The sequence below is a fragment of the Leucopleurus acutus genome, assembly GCF_964270905.1.
Source record: "Leucopleurus acutus genome assembly, chromosome: 8".
Taxonomy (NCBI): Eukaryota; Metazoa; Chordata; class Mammalia; order Artiodactyla; family Delphinidae; genus Leucopleurus; species Leucopleurus acutus.
This window is the reverse complement of record NC_139151.1, coordinates 46,976,379-46,999,177: the sequence shown is the minus strand read 5'-3', so window position 1 is coordinate 46,999,177 and position 22,799 is coordinate 46,976,379. Positions and strand designations below refer to the sequence as shown.

Genomic DNA, 22,799 nt, shown 5'->3' with positions numbered 1-22,799 from the left:
TACAAGTTTTGCCAATATCTTATAACAAAAAACACAAGCATTTAGCAAATAAGGCCTATAGCATTCTGCTATCAGGTGTGAACTATCACAGGTAACACAAAGTCTAAAATCAAAGACTGCCTGGAATTCACTTACAACAACCATACATTAGCAAATAATACTCATAATAACAGGGGAAAAAAAGAAAACAAAAACAGAAGAAACATTTGAAATCAAATATACCAATATTAAGTAGGTCCTGGAATAAATAATATTTTAAGTGTGTCAAACTACCCTAATTTATATAATCTAACTCTGGAAATTTACTTCTTAACTTCCATAATTCCTCACATTTTCAACCAATAAAGAATAAAAATTTACTTCATCATGGAAACAGAAAGAAGTTTAAACAAACAACTACTACTTATAGCAAAGGCATTACCCCTACAGTAATCTTTCTCTTCCTTTATGGAAAAAATCCTAAAACGTTCTTTGATAACACATTAGAAACCCCTCATGGAAATTTCATCCCTTCTTCATTCTTTCAGCATCTTTTTATTACATACTTGCTATATGCTCTATTTAGCACAGTAAAGAGGACACACAAGGGTTTTCTGTAAACACTTATAATTATAGAAGCTATACGTACCCCAATGTCCACTGCAGCACTATTTACAATAGCCAGGACATGGAAACAACCTAAATGTCCAACAACAGATGAATGGATAAAGAAGATGTGGTACATATATACAATGGAATATTACTCAGCCATAAAAAGAAATGAAACTGGGTCATTTGTAGAGATGTAGATGGATCTAGAGTCTGTCATACAGAGTGAAGTAAGCCAGAGGAGAAAAACAAATATCGTATATTAACGTATATATGTGGAATCTAGAAAAATGGTACAGATGAACCTATTTGTAGGGCAGGAATAGAGATGCAGACATAGAGAACAGACATGTGGACACAGGGTGGGAAGTGGAGGGTGGGATGAATTGGGAGATTAGGTTTGACATAAATACATTACCAAGTGTAAAATAGATAGCTAGTGGGAACCTGCTGTAGAGCACAGCGAGCTCAGCTCCATGCTCTGTTAATGACCTAGATGGGTGGGATGGCGGGGTGGGAGGGAGGTCCAAGAGGGGGGATATAGGTATACATATAGCTGATTCACTTCATTGTACAGCAAAAACTAATACAACATTGTAAAGCAATTTTACTCCAATAAAAAAAAGAAGTAGTACAAGTCATTATGGAGAAGTACAAGATACTATGGAAACATACACACCATTCTGTATAGACAAAAATTACTGCTTATGGACACTCATGCAACTATGTATTATCTCTTCACACATTTAAACTATCCCAAGAACCTAAAAAAAAAAAAAAAGGTTGTTGGATTAGATTAATTAGTCCATTCAGTTGAAAAATGTTTGACTTGAATTTTCCATAGTCAATGAACTATTACCAGTACTGGAGAATGCCATCAAGGAAAATTTTTTCTCCCTCACTAATCTCTATTTCCCCATTACACAGAGGTAGCAGAGTTGTACCCCATGTAAACCTCAAAAGAAGCGGAAAAACTCAAATATCCTTCATTTTCCTTAACATCACCTTGTGTCCACACACCATATATAAAAATTAACTCAAAGCTGATCAAACCTAAAAGAGCTAAAACTCTTAGGACTAGGTGAGGTGTAAATCTGCGTAACCTTGGATTAGCCAATGGTTTCTTAAGATATTATACCAAAAGCACAAATATTCAAAGAAAATATAGACAAACTGAACTTCAAAATTAAAAATTTTTGTGCATCAAAGGACACTATCATTTATTTAAAAAATTATGAATCACTATGTTGTATACGTGGAACTAATATAATATTGTAAATCAACTATACTTTGCTTTTTAAAAGGGCAGGGAGAACACTATCAAAAAAGTGGAAAGACAAGACACAGGATGGGAAAAATATTTTCAAGTCATATAAGGATCTAGTATCCAGAATATGTAAAGAACTCTTCTAGCATTCCAAATAATAAAGAACCAAATTTAAAATGGGCAAAGGATCTGAATAGACATTTTTTCAAAGATATACAAAGGGTCAATAAGCTCAACATCATTAACAAGATGTTTAACATCATTAGTCATTAGGGAAATGCAAACCAAAATCATGATATATACTATATATATATATATATTTAACTAGGATGACTACGATGAAAAAAATTTTTAAATACCCTGAAAATAACAAGTGTTAGCAAAAATACGGAGAAACTGAAACCTTTATACATTGTTGTTGGGAATGTAAAATGGTGCAGCTGCTGTGGAAAACAGTCTAGTAATTCCTCAAAAAGTTAACATATAATCACCATATGACCCAGAAATTCTTCTCCTTTGTACATACCCAAGAGAACTGAAAACACATGTTAACACAAACACTTCTATACAGATGTTCATAGCAATACTATTCTTCCTGGATTTAAAGGGATAAACAACCCAAGTGTCCATCAATGGATGAATGAGCAAAATGTGGTATATCCATACAAGGGAATATTATTAGGTTATAAAAAGAATGAAGTGTTGTTACATGCTACAACATAAATAAACCTTGAAAACATTATGCTAAGTGAAAGAAGCCAGACATGAAAGGCCATGTATTGTATGATTCTACTCATATGAAATGTCCAGAATAGGAAAATCCATAGACAGAAAGTAGATTACTGGTTGCCAGGGAATGAGGGTGGAGAGATGGGGGAAGTGATTGCTAACAGACAGGTGGTTTCTTTTGGGGGTGGGGGGAAACGTTCTGTTATTAGATACTGGAGATGGTTGCACACAACACTGTGAATATATTTTGTTATGTGAACTACATCTCAATTTAAAAATTGCATTAAAAAAACCACTTTGCCTCACAATCCCCCTTTTCACATTAGCTTTGGATTAAATGACAATATCTCAAATCAGTCAATACCATGCATGATAATAAATTTCTGCAAACAACTGTTTTTAATACACCAAAAAGGTCTGCAAATCCTCTCTGGTGTGAATACCACCCTATTTACTTTTTGGTATATACTTGAATTACGATAAGATTTTTGCATATTAGATGTACTTAAAATGTTACATTTGTATTTCTCAAGCTTCCACGGGATAACTAACTCTATTACCAGCACATAAAAATTTTAACATACATACACACACACACACCATGACCCTTGTTCTCAGAGCTTATAAATCACATGAGGAGATCTATAATCAGCAGAAACATGTACATTAAAATATAGCAACTGAGTATACCCTATGAAGTCACTTGTAAAGTATACCTGCAATCTTTAGTGAGGGAAAAAGTTTGCAAAGCATATCTAGCTTCCTCAACCACTACTTGAAAGAAATGTCCCTTGAGTAAAATCAGGGCCCCTAGCAAGCTTTCAAGTACTAAGTTTATGGCTATAAATACCAGCACCCTTTCAGAAATCACTGCTGGAATTCCAAGCATTCAGAGAAGACTTGCAGCAACTCCTACCAGCCCCTGGAATGAACTGATGATCTGGATTTAGTGGTCTTACTATCATGGCCATCACTACTTAGCACTCCAACCTTTGCTTACCCTACAAGGCTTCGTTCTAAAACGGTCATTTCTTTTCTTTTGCATCTTGACGTTACCTATTACGTGTACTTTAGGCCATCACTACTACTACTCCAACCTTTGCTTCATACCTCACAAGGCTTAATTCTAAAAGTCATTTCTTTTCTTTTGCATTTTGACATTATGTATTAAGTGTACTTTATCCTAAAGTGAGGCTGCCACACAGTTATATACTGGAGGCACCCTGCACATAGATTATAATGTGATCAGCACCTCCTAGAGCTGTACAATGAAGCAGCTCTGATAAACATTTCAAATCTAATTCTGGTACCCTGTTTAATTCTTAAAATTAATTTCTACTTTTAAGACCATATCCTCAAAAACCATGCATTTGAACATAGTTTTCAAACTGAGTAGCTGTAACCAAGAAACTTTTTTTCTTTGCTATAACAATACTTTGGAAAAACCACATAATACCTAAACAAAACTAAACCTCAATGCCTCATAGGTGCCATAGCAATTTGTTATAATCTTTTTTATCAATGCTACTGAATGACTTCATATATAATTTTGTAATCAGGTGATTACCATTCACTGCAACTAAGATAATGCCCATAAAAACATTATTAAAATATCTACTGGAATAGCTCTCTACGGTGTGTCCACCATACATTGTTCATGGAATAGCCTGAGCTGTGACGGGAGATTATGTGTAATCATTCAGTACTTACTGGGCACCCAAAGGGCCACTGATTAGTTACTTTGAGAAGAGACATAGAACAGTACAAAAAAGAACAGTTCCTATTCACAGAGAAAACACACATGAACCCAATATATACATAAAAGCATAATACTGAGTACAGTTTAATAAAATATATATATATATATATATATATATATATATGTAAACTTTAAATGGTGATAATGTTGGACTGACAGAACCAGGGGGAGTTATTCAGTAACGTCTTTAGGAAAGAGGTTACTTTAAAGGTGAATGTTAACAAAAGCAAGTTAGTTTAAAGAAGGTTTAAAAGGAAGGATGCATCTGTACTGACAGAGAGGTGACGATATTTTGTGTCCAAGGAATGGGATTTGCAAAGGCTGGCTCATAGTTTGAGGGTCAAGAATTTATTTGGTTTTATTTATTTTGGTTCAACTGGTACCTAACCTGCTTGGCTGAAAAGAAATAGCTTAGATATATTTAAAACAAAACAAGTGAGGAAAAATAGATCAAGAGTCTCAATTAATGATGGACTCTATCAAGGCCTTTTAGGAAAACTTACATTATTACTGTTAGAGACTCTTTTTGCCCCCCAGAAGTCTCCTTTCCAAGTCACACAGCACATTCTTTCCAATCTACTCAACCGCATGACATAATCAAAAGATCACGTCACATCTCTTGCTCAGTCCTACAATGATTGGACCACTGTTACCCATCAAATCAAATCAAAATTACTCTGAGAATTTAAAGGACCACTTACATCTAGTTTCTCTCTAAGTATTCTTTTCTCCCCTCTTCTAAACACCATTCCTTAGAGTTGTATTTTTTAGTCTCAGAACCTTTACAATCTTAAAAATTGAAGACCCCAAAGAGCTTTTGCTTATGTGGTTTTTCTCTATTGGTATTTACTGTGTTAGAAATTAAAACTGAGAAATTTTTAAATATTAATTCATTTTAAAATAATAAAATTCATCATATGTTAGCATTATTCATAAAAAATAACTGTATTTTCCAAAACCAAAATTTAGAACAGTGGCATTGTTTCACATTTTTTCCCAAAACTCTTTACTATCTGGCTTAATAGAAAACAGTTAGATTTTCATTATCTGCTACTACATTCAATTTGTTGCAGTACCACATAGCCTCTGGAAAACTCCACTGTACAATAGTGGAAGAATGAAAATGGAAAAGGAAAATAAGGTCTCAGCATATGAATATAATTTCGATTTCACAAATACGCTGAAGGGGTCTTGGGGACTCCCAGGAATCCCCGGACCACACTTTAAGAAACAGCCATGAATAGATAAACATGGTGTATTCATTCTCTAGAATAGAAAATCATTACATAAAAAGTTACACTAAAGTGAAAGCCAGACCTGATGCTAGACTACCTGGGTTCCAATCCCAGTTCTCTTCTTCCTGGCAACGTGACCTTGGGCAAATTACTAAACTCAGTGCCTTAGTTTCCTCTTCAGTAAAATGGTGATAATAATAAAATCTCTTGGACTTCGCTGGTGGCACAGTGGTTAAGAATCCGCCTGCCAATGTAGGGGACACAGGTTCGAGTCCTGGTCCAGGAAGATTCCACATGCTGCGGAGCAACTACTACCGAGCCTGTGCTCTAGAGCTCGTGAGCCGCAACCCGCACACCTAGAGCCCATGCTCTGCAACAAGAGAAGCCACTGCAATGAGAAGCCCACGTACTGCAACAGAGAGTAGCCCCCACTCGCTGCAACTAGAGAAAGTCTGCGCGCAGCAACGAAGATCCAACGCAGCCAAAAATAAATAAATAACTTTAAAAATAATAATAATAAAATCTCTCACAAAGTTGTTGAAAGGAATAAACAAGTTTATAAATGCAAAGTGTTCAGTAATGTGAGTGCCCAGCACAAAGTAATCATAAACATTTGTTAAATAAATATAAACACAACCTAGGCATAAACACAAAAAACATGTCTAGCTGTGAGTATTGCCACTATATTCTAATGTAACTTGAGAAATCCTTAATATTCTGATAACCCGGCAAATTACAATTCTGAACATAATTTTTAATACAAAGGTTTAAGTTCATTAAAATTCCCTTTTAAAGGAATATCATTAGTAAACTGTAACTGCCTACAAACAATTCTCCATGAAAAGAACCATATACACAGTGAATACACAAAATTTTGAAAGATCAAATCCAAAAATTTCAATTCTCTAGAGAAATATATAAAGCCATTTAACTGGGAACATACTGAGACAGAACACAAAGTAACGGAAATGCTATTTCAGCCACCAAAAGAACAGGAAAAGCAAATATTAAGCCTTTACTTTGAAAATCTAACCCTACTTCTTCTTGGTAGGGCGCTAACCTCTTGCCAAGAAGTCTTTAAGTTTATTTTACTTGCTTCTTTGACTTTAAGGACAAAATCACGGAACTAAGCACTTTGAAACTGAAGAAAACAGAAAAGACTTTCTATGTATTAGGGTGAACTTTCACATTAAATATTCTAAATGATAATCAGAGTCAAAATAAAGTATTTTATTCAAATTAAAGCAATTCTGATGACTAATTAAAATCAATTATTTTAAACAAATTGGTGAACTTTCACATTATTTAAATTAAATCAATTCTGACTAGTTAAAATAAATTAAACAATGCATTTTTCAAACATCTGGGGGGGGCTTCCCTGGTGGCGCAGTGGTTGAAAGTCTGCCTGCTAACAGGGGACACGGGTTCGAGCCCTGGTCTGGGAGGATCCCACATGCCGCGGGGCAACTAGGCCCGTGAGCCACAAGTACTGAGCCTGCGCGTCTGGAGCCTGTGCTCTGCAACAAGAGAGGCCACAACAGTGAGAGGCCCGCGCACCGCAATGAAGAGTAGCCCCCGCTTGCCACAACTAGAGAAAGCCCTTGCACAGAAATGAAGACCCAACACAGCCAAAAATAAAAATAAATAAGTTAAAAAAAAAAAATCTAGGGAATTCCCTGGCGGTCCAATGGTTAGGACTCCACGCTTCCACTAAAGGAGGCACGGGTTCAATCCCTGATCAGGAAACTAAGATCCCTCAAGCTGTGCGGCACGGCCAAAAAAAAAAAAAAAATAGGGACTTCCCTGGTGGTGCAGTGGTTAAGAATCCACCTGCCAATGCAGGGAACACGGGTTCGAGCCCTGGTCCGGGAAGATCCCACATGCCGCAGAGCAGCTGGGCCCATGTGCCACAACTACTGAGCCTGTGCTCTAGAGCCTGCAAGCCACAACTACTGAGCCCAGGTGCCGCAACTACTGAATCCCGCATGCCTAGAGCCCATGCTCCTCAACAAGACAAGCCAGCACGAGAAGCCCACACACCGCAACGAAGAGCAAACCCACTCACTGCAACTAGAGAAAAGCCCGCACACAGCAATGAAGACCCAACACAGACAAAAATAAATAATAAATAAATATTTTTTAAATTTAAAAAGTAAAGTGGAAGAGCTTAAAAAAGTTAAAAAAATAAAACATCTAATTAAATATCATACAAGTGCTTTACAACTCAAATGAGAGGGAAAAAAGCATGTCACTTCATAATGAAGTTTCACTTCTTTTCCATTGAAATTAAATTCTAAGACATCTTTAAAAATTATTCAGATATATAAAATATATAAACAAAAGAAGCACTGCTACAAGGATAAAAAATAGATGAATAAAGTCTAAACAGTACTTCTTAAAGTAACAAGTCCACCAGTGAAGCCTAATTACTTTACAAAGAAATATTAGAATTAATTTGCTAGTTACAAATAAGGCAGCTACCGAAATGGCTACAGGTAAAATTCTCTTCAGGTTGCTCTTTTAAAATACATACTATTCAGAAACATAACTAAATATGTCAAGGAGGAAAAAACTTATATTTGTGGAGTTCTACTATACATCTCCTACATTTGACATAAGTAGTCAAATCTTGCTATTACCACTTTGATGACTCAATTACCTTTTTTTTGTATTTCAGAACTATTAAAGTAGTAAGGGACAGAATAGGTCAAATAATGAAAATGAAAATATAAATCATACGATTAATTCTTATGGGAAAGAACAGTAAGCCCAAACATAACTATAAAATAATTGTCCATTTGGAAAGCCCCAGTTACCTTATTTCTAAACAAGCGCCATCTAGGGGCAGATCTTCTACTTACTATCTTCCTCACAGGTACCTTCTTTCAAATCAGATCCCAGTTACCAGATATATTCTTGACAATACGCAAACTAAGGACCCACTGGATATCATTAACTAAGACATTAAAAATCAATAATTTGCTTAGAAAGATAATTATTTTGGGTGCATGTCAATATTTTATATGTATTTTCAATGGTTATACAAACCACTTACCCAAATACAAATTCCACCCTCTACATATTCAAAGCATTCACAAATTCTTACTTAAAAAAAAATATATGTTTCCACAATTAAAATTAGGCAGAGTCTAGAGCCATTACACAACACACAAATACCCACACTGTATCTACCTTAGAGATATGCTTATAACAGATACTTAATAAGAACATGATCTTGATTTTGTTATACAGAATGTAAGGCAGATGGTGGCTGGGATGAAGTGTCCCTTGAAATTAACTGTAAAAAATATGGATATAAAAGTGAAAACATTAGAGCCATTAACATAATATTTCATCTCAGTGAAACATGCCCCAACATAAATGTCCAAGGAAAGTAAACAAGTATAGAAAAAAGTGTTCTTGTCAAAAAACAAGAGTAAAGGTTGTGAAATCAGGTAAGAATGTTTTTACTTTAAGAATTTATAAATTTTAAAACTCTGTTCTGGGCTTCCCTGGTGGCACAGTGGTTCAGAGTCCGCCTGCCGACGCAGGGGACACGGGTTCGTGCCCCGGTCTGGGAGGATCCCACATGCCGCGGAGCGGCTGGGCCCGTGAGCCATGGCCGCTGAGCCTGTGCGTCCGGAGCCTGGGCTCCGCAACGGGAGAGGCCACAGCAGTGAGAGGCCTGCGTACCGCAAAAAAAAACACAAAAAACAAACAAACAAAAAAAACCTCTGCTCTGTCTGTACTTCAACCAATAATGTTTTAAGTATTCTATACCCTTTTTAAATTTAGTTAGAGATGATCTTCTATGCATATGACTTGCCTCTCCCATAGCTATGAGAAAGGATTAAATTAGATAATGGTTAATAAGTGCCTGGCAAACTGAAGTCCTTCAAATACAAGGCTGCTATTCTTCTATCTTGATTATGGCCATTAGAGGCCTGAAATTAAATGCAAACCATGTTTAGTTTTAAAAATATGCTTCAGGTTTGACAACTCTTTTCACATTAAGGACACTACTTAACATTATCATCTACTGACCCCTATAAGCAAAGCAAAAGCTCTTTCTTAAACAAGTATACAATGTAGTATGAATTAAGCCATAATTCATGGATTACAATCATCATTTCCTAATATAGACAGATTTTGGCGAAGTACACAGAAACCACCTCCACACTCTAAAGGCTTATAGGAAAAAGCAGTCTTAAGCATATTTTTGTTAAATACTAATATTTAAAAAATGAAATCATTTTCATTAGGGTCAACTAATTAGGCAACAGTTTCTCAGTATATTAAAAGGCGCAAGAGAACTAAGCCTTCACTAGAAAGAAAAATTCCTAAAAGAGGAAAAATTGTATCTACATTAAAGACTTAAAAGTCCATGATGTCAAAACCCAGAACTGTTTGTGAAAGCCTTTTCAATTTCCTCAAAGTATGTTAAAGTGTGTGGGGGAAGAAGGTGTTTACAAAAACCACTCATTGGTCAGACTTAAATTTATTCCATTTGTGGAACTGGTTATAAGGGTGTTTTAAACAACAATATAAAGAAAATAGTATTTTTAAAAAATTGTATTTTAATAATAGAATTTTAAAAACCTCATAGAGTAAGTGGCTCCTTATTCATACAGATTTTTTTAAAAAATCAAACATTACCAGGAATATTCAGGTTCTAAAGTGGGAATTTATAAACACAGCAGTGGTAGAGAAAAAGACTACAAATGTGAGATTATCCATATACCAAACTTAATCCCAGTTCTTATCTGCAGCAGCTTCCATTACAAGAGAAAAGGCTAACATTCATAAAACCACAAGCAAGTCTCACTCTGCTAAATTTACCTAGCCTATTTTCTGACCTTTTCCACAATGTGTTAGAACTGCAACATTTGAAATAAGACAAGAACCTTTAAAAAGACTTTTAAAAGTGGTATCTATTCGTGTTATAAGTTATCATTTTGAAGGGAGAGATGAGGATAACAGTTCACAAAGTCACAAGTAGTTTCTTCAACGCCAAAAACAAACAACAAAACCAACCTAACAAAAGAATTAACAGTGTTAGGGCAAACCATAGATTGGGTAGAGCAAGCCAAGTAGTCATTTGAAGAGAAGTAAACAGTAGAAATGTCTACTCCAAATATCAGACAATCAAAAGAAGTACTTAACAGCTTCATAATGTATTTAAAAGAATTTTCCATTTATAAATGTGTCACCATTTAAATATATTCTGAATTCTTTAAAACAGTCAAGGATTGATAGTTAACAAGCAGCCTCCATGAACCGCACATCAAAAGAAGAACCAAGCAATAATGATGCCTTTTTAAACTTTTCCACAAGGAAGGAATAAGTCACAGTGAATAATGGGTTTGTCTGTAGCAGTAACTTGTTCTAACAGTACTTCATGAGCAAAGTATCTTGGAAGAATTCACATTTTGTACATTTTTTTAAAAGGCGCAAACCTTACGGCCAAAGTCCAAACGAGAACTCAAAACAGGACTCTCATCAGTGAATTCCCTTTCAGGACATGCTCACTCTTGCTTCAAACAGTAAAGCAAAGTAACTTTCACGTAGGATGAAGTCAGTCAGGCTTATGTGTCCAGTAGCCATTTAAAAAAGGAACTTATCTATTACAATGCCTTTTTCACTATGTTTCCCTGAAAAGTTTCAGGTCAAAGCTCCATTGAGTCAAAGCTTGAGTAATCCACTGATCTTTGTACCTTGAGGTAAAGGAGTGGAATAAAAAAGGAGGATATTACAGGTGGCTTCCAGGTTTGGAAAAAGTTGGGAGGAGTTAGCTCTAGTAATTGTAGCTAAGTTAGTGAATGGTGTAATATCATGCGTGTAAGAAAAACTAGTTCCTCAAAAGATAACCAGCATAAATTAAAACGGAGTCCAAACTCAAGCATCACCAAATATCTTTTTACCAGTTTTTTAAAGGATGTATGTTATTTGTAGATTTGATTATTAATCTATTTTGAATTCCAATAGTCTACGCTTCACTCAAGCTTCAGAATTCAAACCGCCAGGCTTAACAGCTCTAGGAACTGATACCAAAATCAGCAAACCCTTTTCCATATCCCCATTAGAAAAAAGAAAAGGGAGGGGGGGAGTGACTGACATTCACAAATTATCCCAGTCAAAAGCATGAAAATACAATGATTAAACCCCACCAGAGGTGATTAAAAATCCCGGCGTTCCACAAAGCTTTCCCCACACCAACAGAATCCCTTTACTTTCACGCTCACGAAGAAAGTAGTCAGGGGAAAAAAGTCGGATATTGAGTATGATATTTACAATGAGACGAAGGAACTTAAGTGAAGATACAGAGGCAAAGAAAGGTAACCCAAAGGGCGGGGGGGGGGGGGAAGGTGGACGAGAAAACCGGGAAAGGAAGGGACAGAAGAGGCTAGTGGAGCAAAGGAAGTGGGAATCACTTCAAGGGAGGCGGCCCTCAGGGTTGCGGAGAAACAGGGATCCGGGCCCACGGAACCGGGCGTTTACGGAAACCCGAAGAAGGCTAGTGGGGAAACAATAGGGCGGTGAGGCCGGGAGCAAGCGGGGAGACGCTCAGGAGAGGGCGGCTAGGCAGCACGGGACGGATGGGAAGAAAGAGTAGAAGGCTGCAGCAGACAGAGGAGGCCGGGAGGTGAGGGGCTAGGTGCAGAGGCAAGTTGGCCGGCTGTAATGTGTATCGCGGAGCACCGGGCAGAGAAGCCAGGGTCCCCTAGGAACCTGGAGGGGAGTGGCTTGTCAGGGATTTTTAGACAGGGAACGGAAGCCGTGAAGGCAGGTGTGATGGAAGCAAAAAGAACACAGCTCGGATGAGCACAGGACCCGCCGCGCCAGAGAAGACGCAGGGAGGGAAGAGGGAGCTGAAGCGGGGAAGAAAAGAGATGGGGAGAAGGACGCGGGTCGCGGGGGCAGCGGTCGGCTTCACTCACAGTCCAGGTGCTTTTTCTTGGGCCCCATGATCTCGTGGGTCGTGGCCTTGCATACTGTCTTGGACACGGCGGAGCCGGTGACACTGTGTTGGGCGGCGGTGATTCGGTCCGTCAAGCTCTGGCCGGACATCTCTGCGGCTCCTCCGCCACCCCTCCCGCTCGGCAGCCGGCGGGGACTGGGACCCCCAAGCGCCGGAGGACCCCCACCCCCCCTACCCCCACCGGCTCCTTCTCCGCCTGCCGGCCTGGGGCGGGGCTCAGGGCCGCGCGCTGCCACCCAGCCCGGAAAGAACCGGCTCTTGTCACCCGCGGGGTCAGGCACGATATCGGGCACTCCCCTGCCCCCGCCTCAGCTCAGCCCACCCCCTCCCTGGTCAGCTGAAGCCGGGCAGGGCAAAAGGGACAGGCAGCTGCAGGAAAATGGCGGCGCCAGGCTCCTCCTCGGAGCTTTCCGGGCTGCCCCGGGTCACGTGACTCGGGCACCGCCCCTCCTTCTCCGTCTCCCGCCCCTTTTCCCTTCTCTTTCCTCTTCGACGCAGGCCCTCCCTCGCTCGGCGAGGGAAGAGCGGGGCGGCGCCCGCGCGTTACGTGATGGAACTCGCCCGGCGGGCGCAACAGGAGGCTCCCCCGCGGGGGCAGTGCGCGGCCCGCCGCGTCACGTGACGCTCCCTGCTACCAGGTCGCCCGAGGCTGGGCTCGCTGGGGTCACGGGGGGGGGAGGTGGGAGGCGGGGCGAGAGACATATGGCTTCTCCCTTCTACCCCACAAGGGTGTCCTAGTGTCTGTGATTGAAACCAACGGCTCCCCACAGAGGAGGTGCAGCTACCTTCACAGCTACCCCTGAGCAAGGGGGTGTCAGAGCTGCTTGGGCTTTCCTAGCGGAATCAAGAATGTGTTTAGGGAGGCCCCCAAAACCATCCTCCTGGCTTTAATGAAAAGGAAAAGGCTTCCGTCGGCCCATTCTCGGAGGCTGTCAGCAGACCTCTCCCTACAGTGGGTATTGAAGCTCTCCCTGCTTACTTACCCCAGAAGGGTTGGGGGTTTTTTCCCCTTTTCTTGAGAGGCTTGGAAATGTCACCTGTTTTTGTTTCTCTCTTCCCTGAAAACTTGACACATTGCTGCCAGTCTAAATTTGGATACTAATGGGCCAGTATTTTTTCTCTAGGGTGTCAAATGGGACAGGAAACACATAGCTTCCCTGGAATTTGAAAAGGGAAGTAGTACGATGATGTCAACAGAGATAAGCTGACCCTACAAGGCTGACTGCTGTGGTGATTAAAGGTCCAGACCATAGAAGGAAGTGAGAAGGTAGTAAGTGGAGAAGTCCCATTCAGAGAATCCAGACATCACTACCTGCCATCTCCCCTGGTTTAGTCTTTGTTCTCTTTGGCCTCTTTTTCTCTTGCGTAAGCCAGATTTTCAGGGAAAGAAGACACTTGAAACTGTCCTGTGGGCATTTTAGAGGAATTATTATATCCTGTGAATCTATTCTATGAGCTCCAGATCTATTTCACAAAGTCTTTTAAAATGTTAAAATGCCCCACTTTCAACACAAGTTTAAGGATAAATTTTAAAATCTCCATGAATGTTAAATTACCATGATAGTCCTATGTAATCTTGCTAGTTTCAAATGAAATGCTAACATACTCAGAAAGTCTGTGTACACCATCTGCTAGCCAAGTCCAAAATACTGTGCTTCAATCTGGTGACTCTCAAAAGATGCAAAGCTAATGGTTAACATTTTATGTATCATCATGAATTTTGTGGTCTCCTCCCATTCCCTTTCCCCCCCTTTTTTTTTCACTATGGCTGGTGAAAATTTGCAACACCATGCTTTTGCCAAGAACATAAAGTGCTTAAACCAGCAGGCTTCATCTGTGTCAAGCCAGCCCCAAATTTCTCAAAACTGTAATGACTTCCTTCAGTGCATCTGCAATCCATCTGCAGTTTGGTGCCCAGTTTGCTGCCCTGTGTCCATTGGGCCGTGGAGTTACCCAATTCTTAAGACCTCCTTACTATTCTTTTGTGGGTTCCACTTAATAAGTTACCGGGTGGCCTGAGCCTCTGCATTGGTAGACCCCTGCTGAGGTCAACAGGAGCTAAATCAGTAGCTAAATATTTCATCTTTAGGGAAAATGTAAAAGTTATTCCTAAACACACAGAAGGCAACGTGTATTTTTTGCACTACTATGAATGACATTCTAGGAAGGTATTTCACCATTACTTTTACCAAAGAGATTCTTACAAACCACCATTATTCAAATAACTGTAGACATGTTCACCTTATAAATAAACTAGCTTCTGTTAGAAATATCACTGTACTTTTTTTCAAGGGTGTGTTTTAGAAGTTTCTAAATATGTAAACAATTAGTGTCAAGTAATTGTTAGGGTCCCCTAAATTAAAAAGTATATTGTAGAGAGGTGCGAGGTACAGGGGAGGGAACAAGCGTTTTTTTGAATGCTTTCTATGTGCTAGGAACACTACATGAATTTTTTCATTTAGTTCTCATTACTATAACTCTAAAAAGTATTGTGCCACTTAATACAGGGAAGAAAAAAGTCTTAGAGATTAAATGCTTATATAATTTTTCTCTATTGCTTAAAAAAAAAATTCTTAGAAGTCCCAGAATCCCACAAATACTCAAGTGATAGAAGCAAGATTTAAAAACTCATTGTCTTTCCATTACTTTATCTAGATTCTTTAGGCAAGACTTGAAGCAACTACCATATATATTAAATTCATTTAACAAATACTTCTTGCCTGCATACCCTGTGCTAGGCATTGCTAGGTGCTGATGTAATAATGTGTGACACAAACATGGTCTCTGTTCTCAGAGTTCTTACACTATTTTAAATGACAACAGAGGAGAAAAATAAGTGGGGAGAAGAAAATATGCTGCACCTGAAGAATCTTTATGATGTCTGTAACTTTAAGAAAATGAGGGAGAAAAAGAATATGGAAGAGGGGATTGATCAGAATTTTTACCCTTTATTATTTCAGTTAAGCCCATTCCCAAATCCAAAGAGTCTACCAGTTCCCTACACCCACTCTTCTTAGACATTAAGGTTATCTAAATTATAATCTTTTGACATTCTGTTAGCTAAGCTGACATGAACAACTTGGCAACCCCTTCATCCCTCACCTTTCAATGTTTATGTTTCCTGATGCTGCCAAATCAGTTAAAGATCATAATCTTATATAACCTTACACAAAGGTAAGGACTTTTCTTTGAATGTAGCTGAGCTCTCTTGCTAGAACCTCCAAGCAAGGACTTCACTTCCTTATTCAGACTCGCAGCATACACCCTTGTGATAATAATAATTACATGCAACTGTGTTGATTACTTACCCTATGCTAAGCACGTTACATGCATTATCTCAGTTAAACCCTAAGACCACCTCATGACCTGAAGTGGCAGAGACACCTCTGAATTCCCCAAAGTCTGTTTCCTTTTCTCCTGAGCACACATACTATGTTTCCCAGCCTCTCCTGTGATTACTTGGGGTCAATACACAATAGACTGTGGACAGAAACAATGAAAGCTGTTTAAGTTTTGGCCCACAAAACCTCTAAAACCTCCTACACATGCGCCATATTCTCTTTCTTTCCCTACCTACCAGCTGAATGAAGATTTCAAAGAATCTAGAGGAAGTCAAAACTGCAAAATAGAAGCAGCATGGGGCCCCAAATTAGTCCTTGAAGGAATCCTGCCCCAGAGAACTGCATGACCAGGAACACCTGTATTGGATTTTACTTGTTTTATTAAATTATGCCTCTAAAATTTTAATGCTGTGTGTTATAGTAGTAATTAGCTACCCTACCTAATGCCCTTCTTTTCTCTCCATTTTACTGATGAAGAAATTGAGGCTTAAGAAAAGTTAAGTAACTTGCTTAAATTTGCTCAGCTATTAGGTAGGGGAGCAAGGATTAGATCTCAGGTCTGTCTGACTTTAGAGCTTGGGCTCTCACTGCTTGAGATCCTCATGATACTATTTTATGTACTTCTAAAAACTTTATTAAAATTTTAATACACACTGCTTCACCTAGCATGCAGAAAAGACAGAAATCAGGGTAACCACCAGGTTCTCTCCCATATGTGAGACTGTCTTACTATCTTTTTTTTTTTTTTTTTTTTAATGGCTGTGTTGGGTCTTCGTTTCTGTGCGAGGGCTTTCTCTAGTTGTGGCAAGTGGGGGCCACTCTTCATCGCGGTGCGCGGGCCTCTCACTATCGCGGCCTCTCTTGTTGCGGAGCACAGGCTCCAGACGCGCAGACTCAGTAGTTGTGGCTCACGGGCCTAGTTGCTCCACAGCATGTGGGATCCTCCCAGACCAGGGCTCAAACCCGTGTCCCCTGCATTAACAGGCAGATTCTCAACCACTGCGCCACCAGGGAAGCCCTGTCTTACTATCTTTAACTCATTCCTGCCACATTTTCCTTTCTTCCAGGTATATTAATTCTATAATTTCAATATGACTTTCAATGTATTTGGGCCTTTTATACCTCTTGAAAGATGACATGTGGACTAGCTCTTAAATATAATCCTTCTCTTAAAAGGAAAGACTAACCAAACCTTGACCCTGAATCATCATCAAAAACTCTCTAATTATGAAGCAGAATAAAAGTAGGATACCTGTGCTGTTAAGGTACCTGGGGTCCATTCTTCTCTGTAATATAAAGAGGCTGAATCAAGTAAAAATGTATTCGAGCATGCAACACTGAACTAAAAGATCAGAGTTTCAATGTTAATGGTAAAATTAGGATAATAAATTTTGACCAGTAAGTATCACTAAAATTAAGGAGATTTATTAATTCATTTGAGGCAATGGGAGAAATACCAGTTTGGAGTCAGACACACTTAGGTTCGAAACTCTGGGCAAGTTATTCAGTTCCGTCGTATGTAAAACAGGGGTAGTAGCATATATCTTACAGATTTCTTGTCAGGATTAAGATAATGTACATTTGTAGCCTTTATTTAAATTCCACGTATAAGCAATATCATGTGATATTTGTCTTACTTCACTCAGTATGACAATCTCTAGGTCCGTACATGTTGTCGCTAATGGCATTATTTCATCCTTTATTATGGCTGAGTAATATTCCATTGTATTTATGTACAAATGAACTTATCTACAAAATGGAAATAGAGTTACAGATGTAGAAAATAAACTTATGGTTACTGGGGGTAAGGAGTGGGGGAGGGATAGATTGGAAGATTGGGATTGACACATACTACTATATATAAAATAGATAACTAATAAGGACCTACTGTATAGCACAGGGAACTCTACTCAATACTCTGTAATGGCCTACATGGGAAAAGAATCTACAAAAGAGTGGATATATGTATATGTATAACTGATTCACTGTGCTGTACATCTGAAACTAAAACAACATTGTAAATCAACTATACCCCAATAAAAATTAAAAAAATAAAATAATGTGCATAAAAACTAGTACAGTGCTTGACACACAGTTGTCACTCAATGAATAAAATCATTCAACAAACATTTGCTCAGAATTTACTATGGGCAAAGCCCTCTACTAGAGTCTCAGGATACAGACATAGATTAGACAAAATGTTAATGCAATGTACAATTAACCCTTGAACAACATGGATTTCAACTGCACAGGTCCACTTATACGTAGATTTTTTTCAATAAATACATACTATAGTCCTACATGATCCCTGGTGGTTGAATCTGCAGGTGCAGAGGTAGGACTGTAAAGCTATGCATGGATTTTCGACTTGACAGTGGGATGGGAGATGGGGGCTAACTCTTGCCTAGTTCAAGGGTCAACTGTATTAAGTAATATGATAGAGGTATGCCTAGAGTACTATTAGAACAAAGAGAGATGACACCTAGTTCTTCCTGATGGGATCAACGAAGGTTTATCAGGGACAGTGACACATAAACAGACTCTTGAAGGATGATTAGGAATTGTGAAGGAATCAAAGAGAAGTTATTGCAGGCAGAGGAAAACCACATCTGCAAAAGAAGGAGCCATTTGGGGACTGCAAATTGTTATATACGGCTGAAACACAGTGTATGTGACGTTTTTATTTATTCAGTCAATCAGCGAGTAGTTATTGAGCACCTACGTATGCTGAATAGTGTTCTAGGTCCTGAAAACACATCAGTGAACAAAATAGAAAAGTTTTCTGCCTTCTTGAATGGTGTGTATATTCAAGTGGGGCATATAACAAATAAATATGAAACAGATGCAGGGAGAGAAGAGTGCTATGAAGAAAAGTTAAGCAAGGTAAAAGAATCAAGAGGACTTTAAATTGGGTGATGACAAGGGAAAGCCTTTCTAAGAAGGTGACGTGTGACCTGAGTGGATTGTGGGAGTCAGCGGTGCAAATATTGGGGAGATCATTTTGCATAAAGGGAACAATGAGTACAATGTCTCTCAGACAGGAGCAAGGTTAACTTGTTTGTGGAACAGTAAGGACAGTGTGGCCACCAAAGAGAGAGTGAAGAGAAAAAGATTCAGGAAATGATCCCAGAGATATGACCAGATTATGAAGGGCTTTATAAGGCATGTTGAGGAATCTAGGTAACATCTAGAGGTAGATGTCCCATGAGAAGAGACAGCCCTAGGTCCTTGGAACAACTAAAGACCGCATGAAGTAGGCTGTTTCCAACCAAGACAGCTGGAACAAGACCCCATTTGTTGCCATGTTCTTCTTTGTACCTGTATCCCCTTGGGTTTGCATCTTTATCTTCTCAGCTGTTTTCTTCCCCCACTTCAGGATTAAGGTCCAAGATAGCTAATGGCTATCTGTGTCCTTTACTCATGGTATCCCCAAGACCTGTATTCCTCATACACTAGTAAGGTTGAATAAACCCTACCCAAATTAAAGGGCAAAAGAAACTTGATTACATAAGGAAAGTCCAAATAGATTGTCACATGCTTTCATTGTTCAGTTTTCAAAATCTAAGAATATGGCTTTCAAATGCCTTTCAAACTCTAATAATTTTTGTCTTAGTGTCTGTCTGCATAGCAGTTACCAGATATATGATCTTCAGAGTCTTAAATGCTGCTGCACAGCCACTGCTAACACTAGATGATTTACAACTGATCATCCAACCAAAAGAACAAGAAAGCCTGATACTTATAGAGGTCAATATGACTACCATGAAAAATTCAATACGTAATTGCAACTTACTAAATAGCAGTGCAGATCTGGATTGATCACCTCCCCAGGAAAATAATCGTCCTTCTTTCGACTTAGGCTGCAGATTGACCAAAAGAATGGGGAATGAGAAATGAAGCAAAAACTAATGATTTGCAAAATGAAATGAAGCAAAAACTGAAATGATCCCCTGTACCATTCCATGATATGTAATAAAAACTATTTAAGCTCTTATTGTTTTAACACCAGCTTATTTAGGCCCATTTGTAACAATATAAGACCACAAATAAACTGATTTAACTGTAACTCTGCACAGATTCATAGGTTCTAGTAATTCAATTACTTTACAAATTCTAACCAATTCCTGCCTAGGCTACTAATATCCACCTCAAAGGCAGCCTATGGTTAATCCTATAAATATCTTTCCCTTACCACCCCCTTTTGAGACGTTATTGAGACTCTATTACTGTGATGCTTCCCCTTATTAGCAACTTTAACAAATCCATGTTTTTATGATGAAATATTTTTCTCATGATCTTTGTATGGAATGTGGCAGACTAAATCATGTGCCCCACAGAGGTGTCCATGTCCTAATTCCCAAAACCTGTGAATTTGTTATCTTACATGGTAAAAAGGATGTAGCAGATAAGATTGAGGATGGAGAGATTATTATCTGGGTGGGCCTGATGTAAGGGGTCCTTATAGAGGGAAAGAGGAGGTCAGAGGGAGAAGAAGCTATGTGACAGGAGAAACAGAAATTGGAGTGATGTGACCACAAGCCAAGGAATGCCAGTCACCTCTAGAAGCTGCAAGAAACAAGGAATGGGTTGTCTCTCGAGCCTCTATAAGGAACCAGCCCTATTGTCACCTTGAAGTGAATTCTGGAGGTTACAGATCTAAAATAAGACAACAGAATAAATTTCTATTATGCAAGTCACTGAGTTTGTGGTAATTTTGTTACAGTAGCAATAGGAAACTAATGCAGAGAACTTTGGCAGGAATTTGAATTTTATTCTAAGTGAGATGAGAAGTCATCAGATGGATTTCAAAAATATATATATATATATATATATTTTTATGTACATTCTTGCTGTGTGGAGAACAGAATTTAGAGCAAGGTAGAAGCAGGGAAAGTAGGAAGGAATTGCTTTAGACAAGAAGAGCAGTCAGTGACAGTGACTTGAATTAGAGTGGAAGGCATGGAAATGAACAGTAGATAGATTTAGGTATATTTTTAATGTAGAATCAACAGAATTTGCTGGTGGCTCAAATGGTGGGGAGAGACTCTGAGGACAGTGACTCAAGGGAAAGAGATTATACAAGGATGACTTCTAAATTTTGGCCTGAACAAGTGGGTGAATGCAGAATAGGGGCAGATGAAGCTGGAATGAAGATAGTAGGCAGGTCATGAAGAACCTTGCTGTGTTTAGGAATCTGGATATTGTCCTGAAGGCAAAGGGAATGCATTGAAATATTCTAATCACAGGAATTGGATGGAGGTCTAACTGACCTTTGTGTCCCTTTCATTTTCTTAGTTCGATTAATACATTAAAAGATGTCCCAAAGCCATAAACCATTATTCCATCTCTTTCCTCATTCTCTACCTGTGTAATGCTTTGGTTTTTAATTTAATTGAAGCCTTGTTATGAGAAAAGTTATCAAGAAAGTTCTGAACAGCTAAGCTTTGCATTTTATGGTCTGCACTGGGCCTGATTTACAGAAGTCTGATAGATTAGAAAACAAAAAGCTTATAAAAATAGTTGTACTTGTTCATAACACTTAGCCCAAGGGTAGATCAAGGGAAAACTGGTTGGTGGGTAGAGGGCATTGTAGCAGTGGCATTAGAGAGGGGAAGAAGGAGATAGATTCTAGAGATATGAGGGGAAATGCATAGAACTTGATAAAGAGATTGCATGAAATATGCAAGGGAGAACACAAAGTAAAGGTTGATTCCTAGGTTTCTGATGGGGTTCATCTGGATACATCATGATTCCAGTTACTGAAAAGGAGGAACCTAGAGGGAGAGGAAGTTGGGAAGATGGCAGGGAGAGAATGATGCATTCAATTTGGATATAATTTATTTTTTAACTAATAAAATTGATATTTTAAGAGCAGTTTTAGCTTCACAGCAAAACGGAGTAGAGAGTACAGACAGTCCCCGTACACCTCTGTCCCCACACATGCACAAACTCCCCCACTATCGACGTCCACAGCGGTACATCTGTTACAACCAATGAGCCTACACTGACACATCATTATTATCCCAAGTCTGAAGTTTACTTTAGTGTTCACTCTTGGCGGTGTACATTCTATAGGTTTGGACAACTGTATAATAACAAGTATCTACCACTGTATTATCATAAAGAGAAGTTTCTGCCCTAAACATTTTTGTGCTCTCCCTTTTTATCCCTTCCTCCCCACCCCCAACCTCTGTCAACCACTGATCTTTTTACTGTAGTTTTGCCTTTTCCAGAATGCCATATGTTGGCATCATACGGTATGTAGCCTTTTCAGAGTTGCTTCTTTCACTTAGTGGTGTGCATTTAAGGTTCCTCTATGTCTTTTCATGGCTTGATAGCTCCGCTTTTTTGGTGCTGAGTAATATCCCATGGTCTAGATGTACCACAAGGTACTTTTTCATTCACCTACTGAAGGACATCTTGGTTGTTTCCAAGTTTTGGTAATTATAAATAAAGCTCTATAAATATCTGTATACTGGTTTTTGTATTTTGTATAGACATAAGTTTTCAATTCATTTGGGTAAATACCAAGGAGCACGATTGCTGGATTGTATGGTATTAGTATGGTTAGTTTTGTAAGAAACTGCCAAACTATCTTCCAAAGTGGCTGTACCATTCCCACCAGCAATGAATGAGAGTTCCTGTTACTCTACATCCTCACCAGCATTTAGTGTTTTCATTGTTCCGAATTATGGCCATTATAATAGGTGTATAGAGGTATCTCTTTGTTGTTTTAACTTGTAATTCCCTAATGACATATGATGTTTAACATCTTTTCATATGCTTACTTGCTATCTGTGTATCTTCTTTGATGATGTACCTGTTCTGGTGTTTTGCCCATTTTTTAAGTGGGTTGTTTGATTTCTTATTGTTCAGTTTTTAAAGTTTTTTGTATACTTTG

The 22,799-nt window shown here is 38.7% G+C and overlaps 1 protein-coding gene across 12 annotated transcripts in view; it reads right to left on the bottom strand.

The window, feature by feature from the left end:
- The window catches only part of PICALM (phosphatidylinositol binding clathrin assembly protein), a 108,387-nt gene extending 95,524 nt beyond the window's left edge, over positions 1-12,863 (bottom strand). For 3 of the 12 annotated variants that reach the window (XM_082845333.1, XM_082845325.1, XM_082845324.1), the window contains exon 1: positions 12,517-12,862. In XM_082845333.1, the coding sequence (XP_082701459.1) occupies positions 12,517-12,646 (130 nt within the window). In that variant the 5' untranslated portion in view covers positions 12,647-12,862. Of the gene's footprint in view, positions 1-12,516 lie in introns of all 12 variants that reach the window. The other 9 variants (XM_082845322.1, XM_082845326.1, XM_082845328.1 and 6 more) reach the window with 5 other exon arrangements.
- Between the last annotated feature and the right edge of the window lie 9,936 nt (positions 12,864-22,799).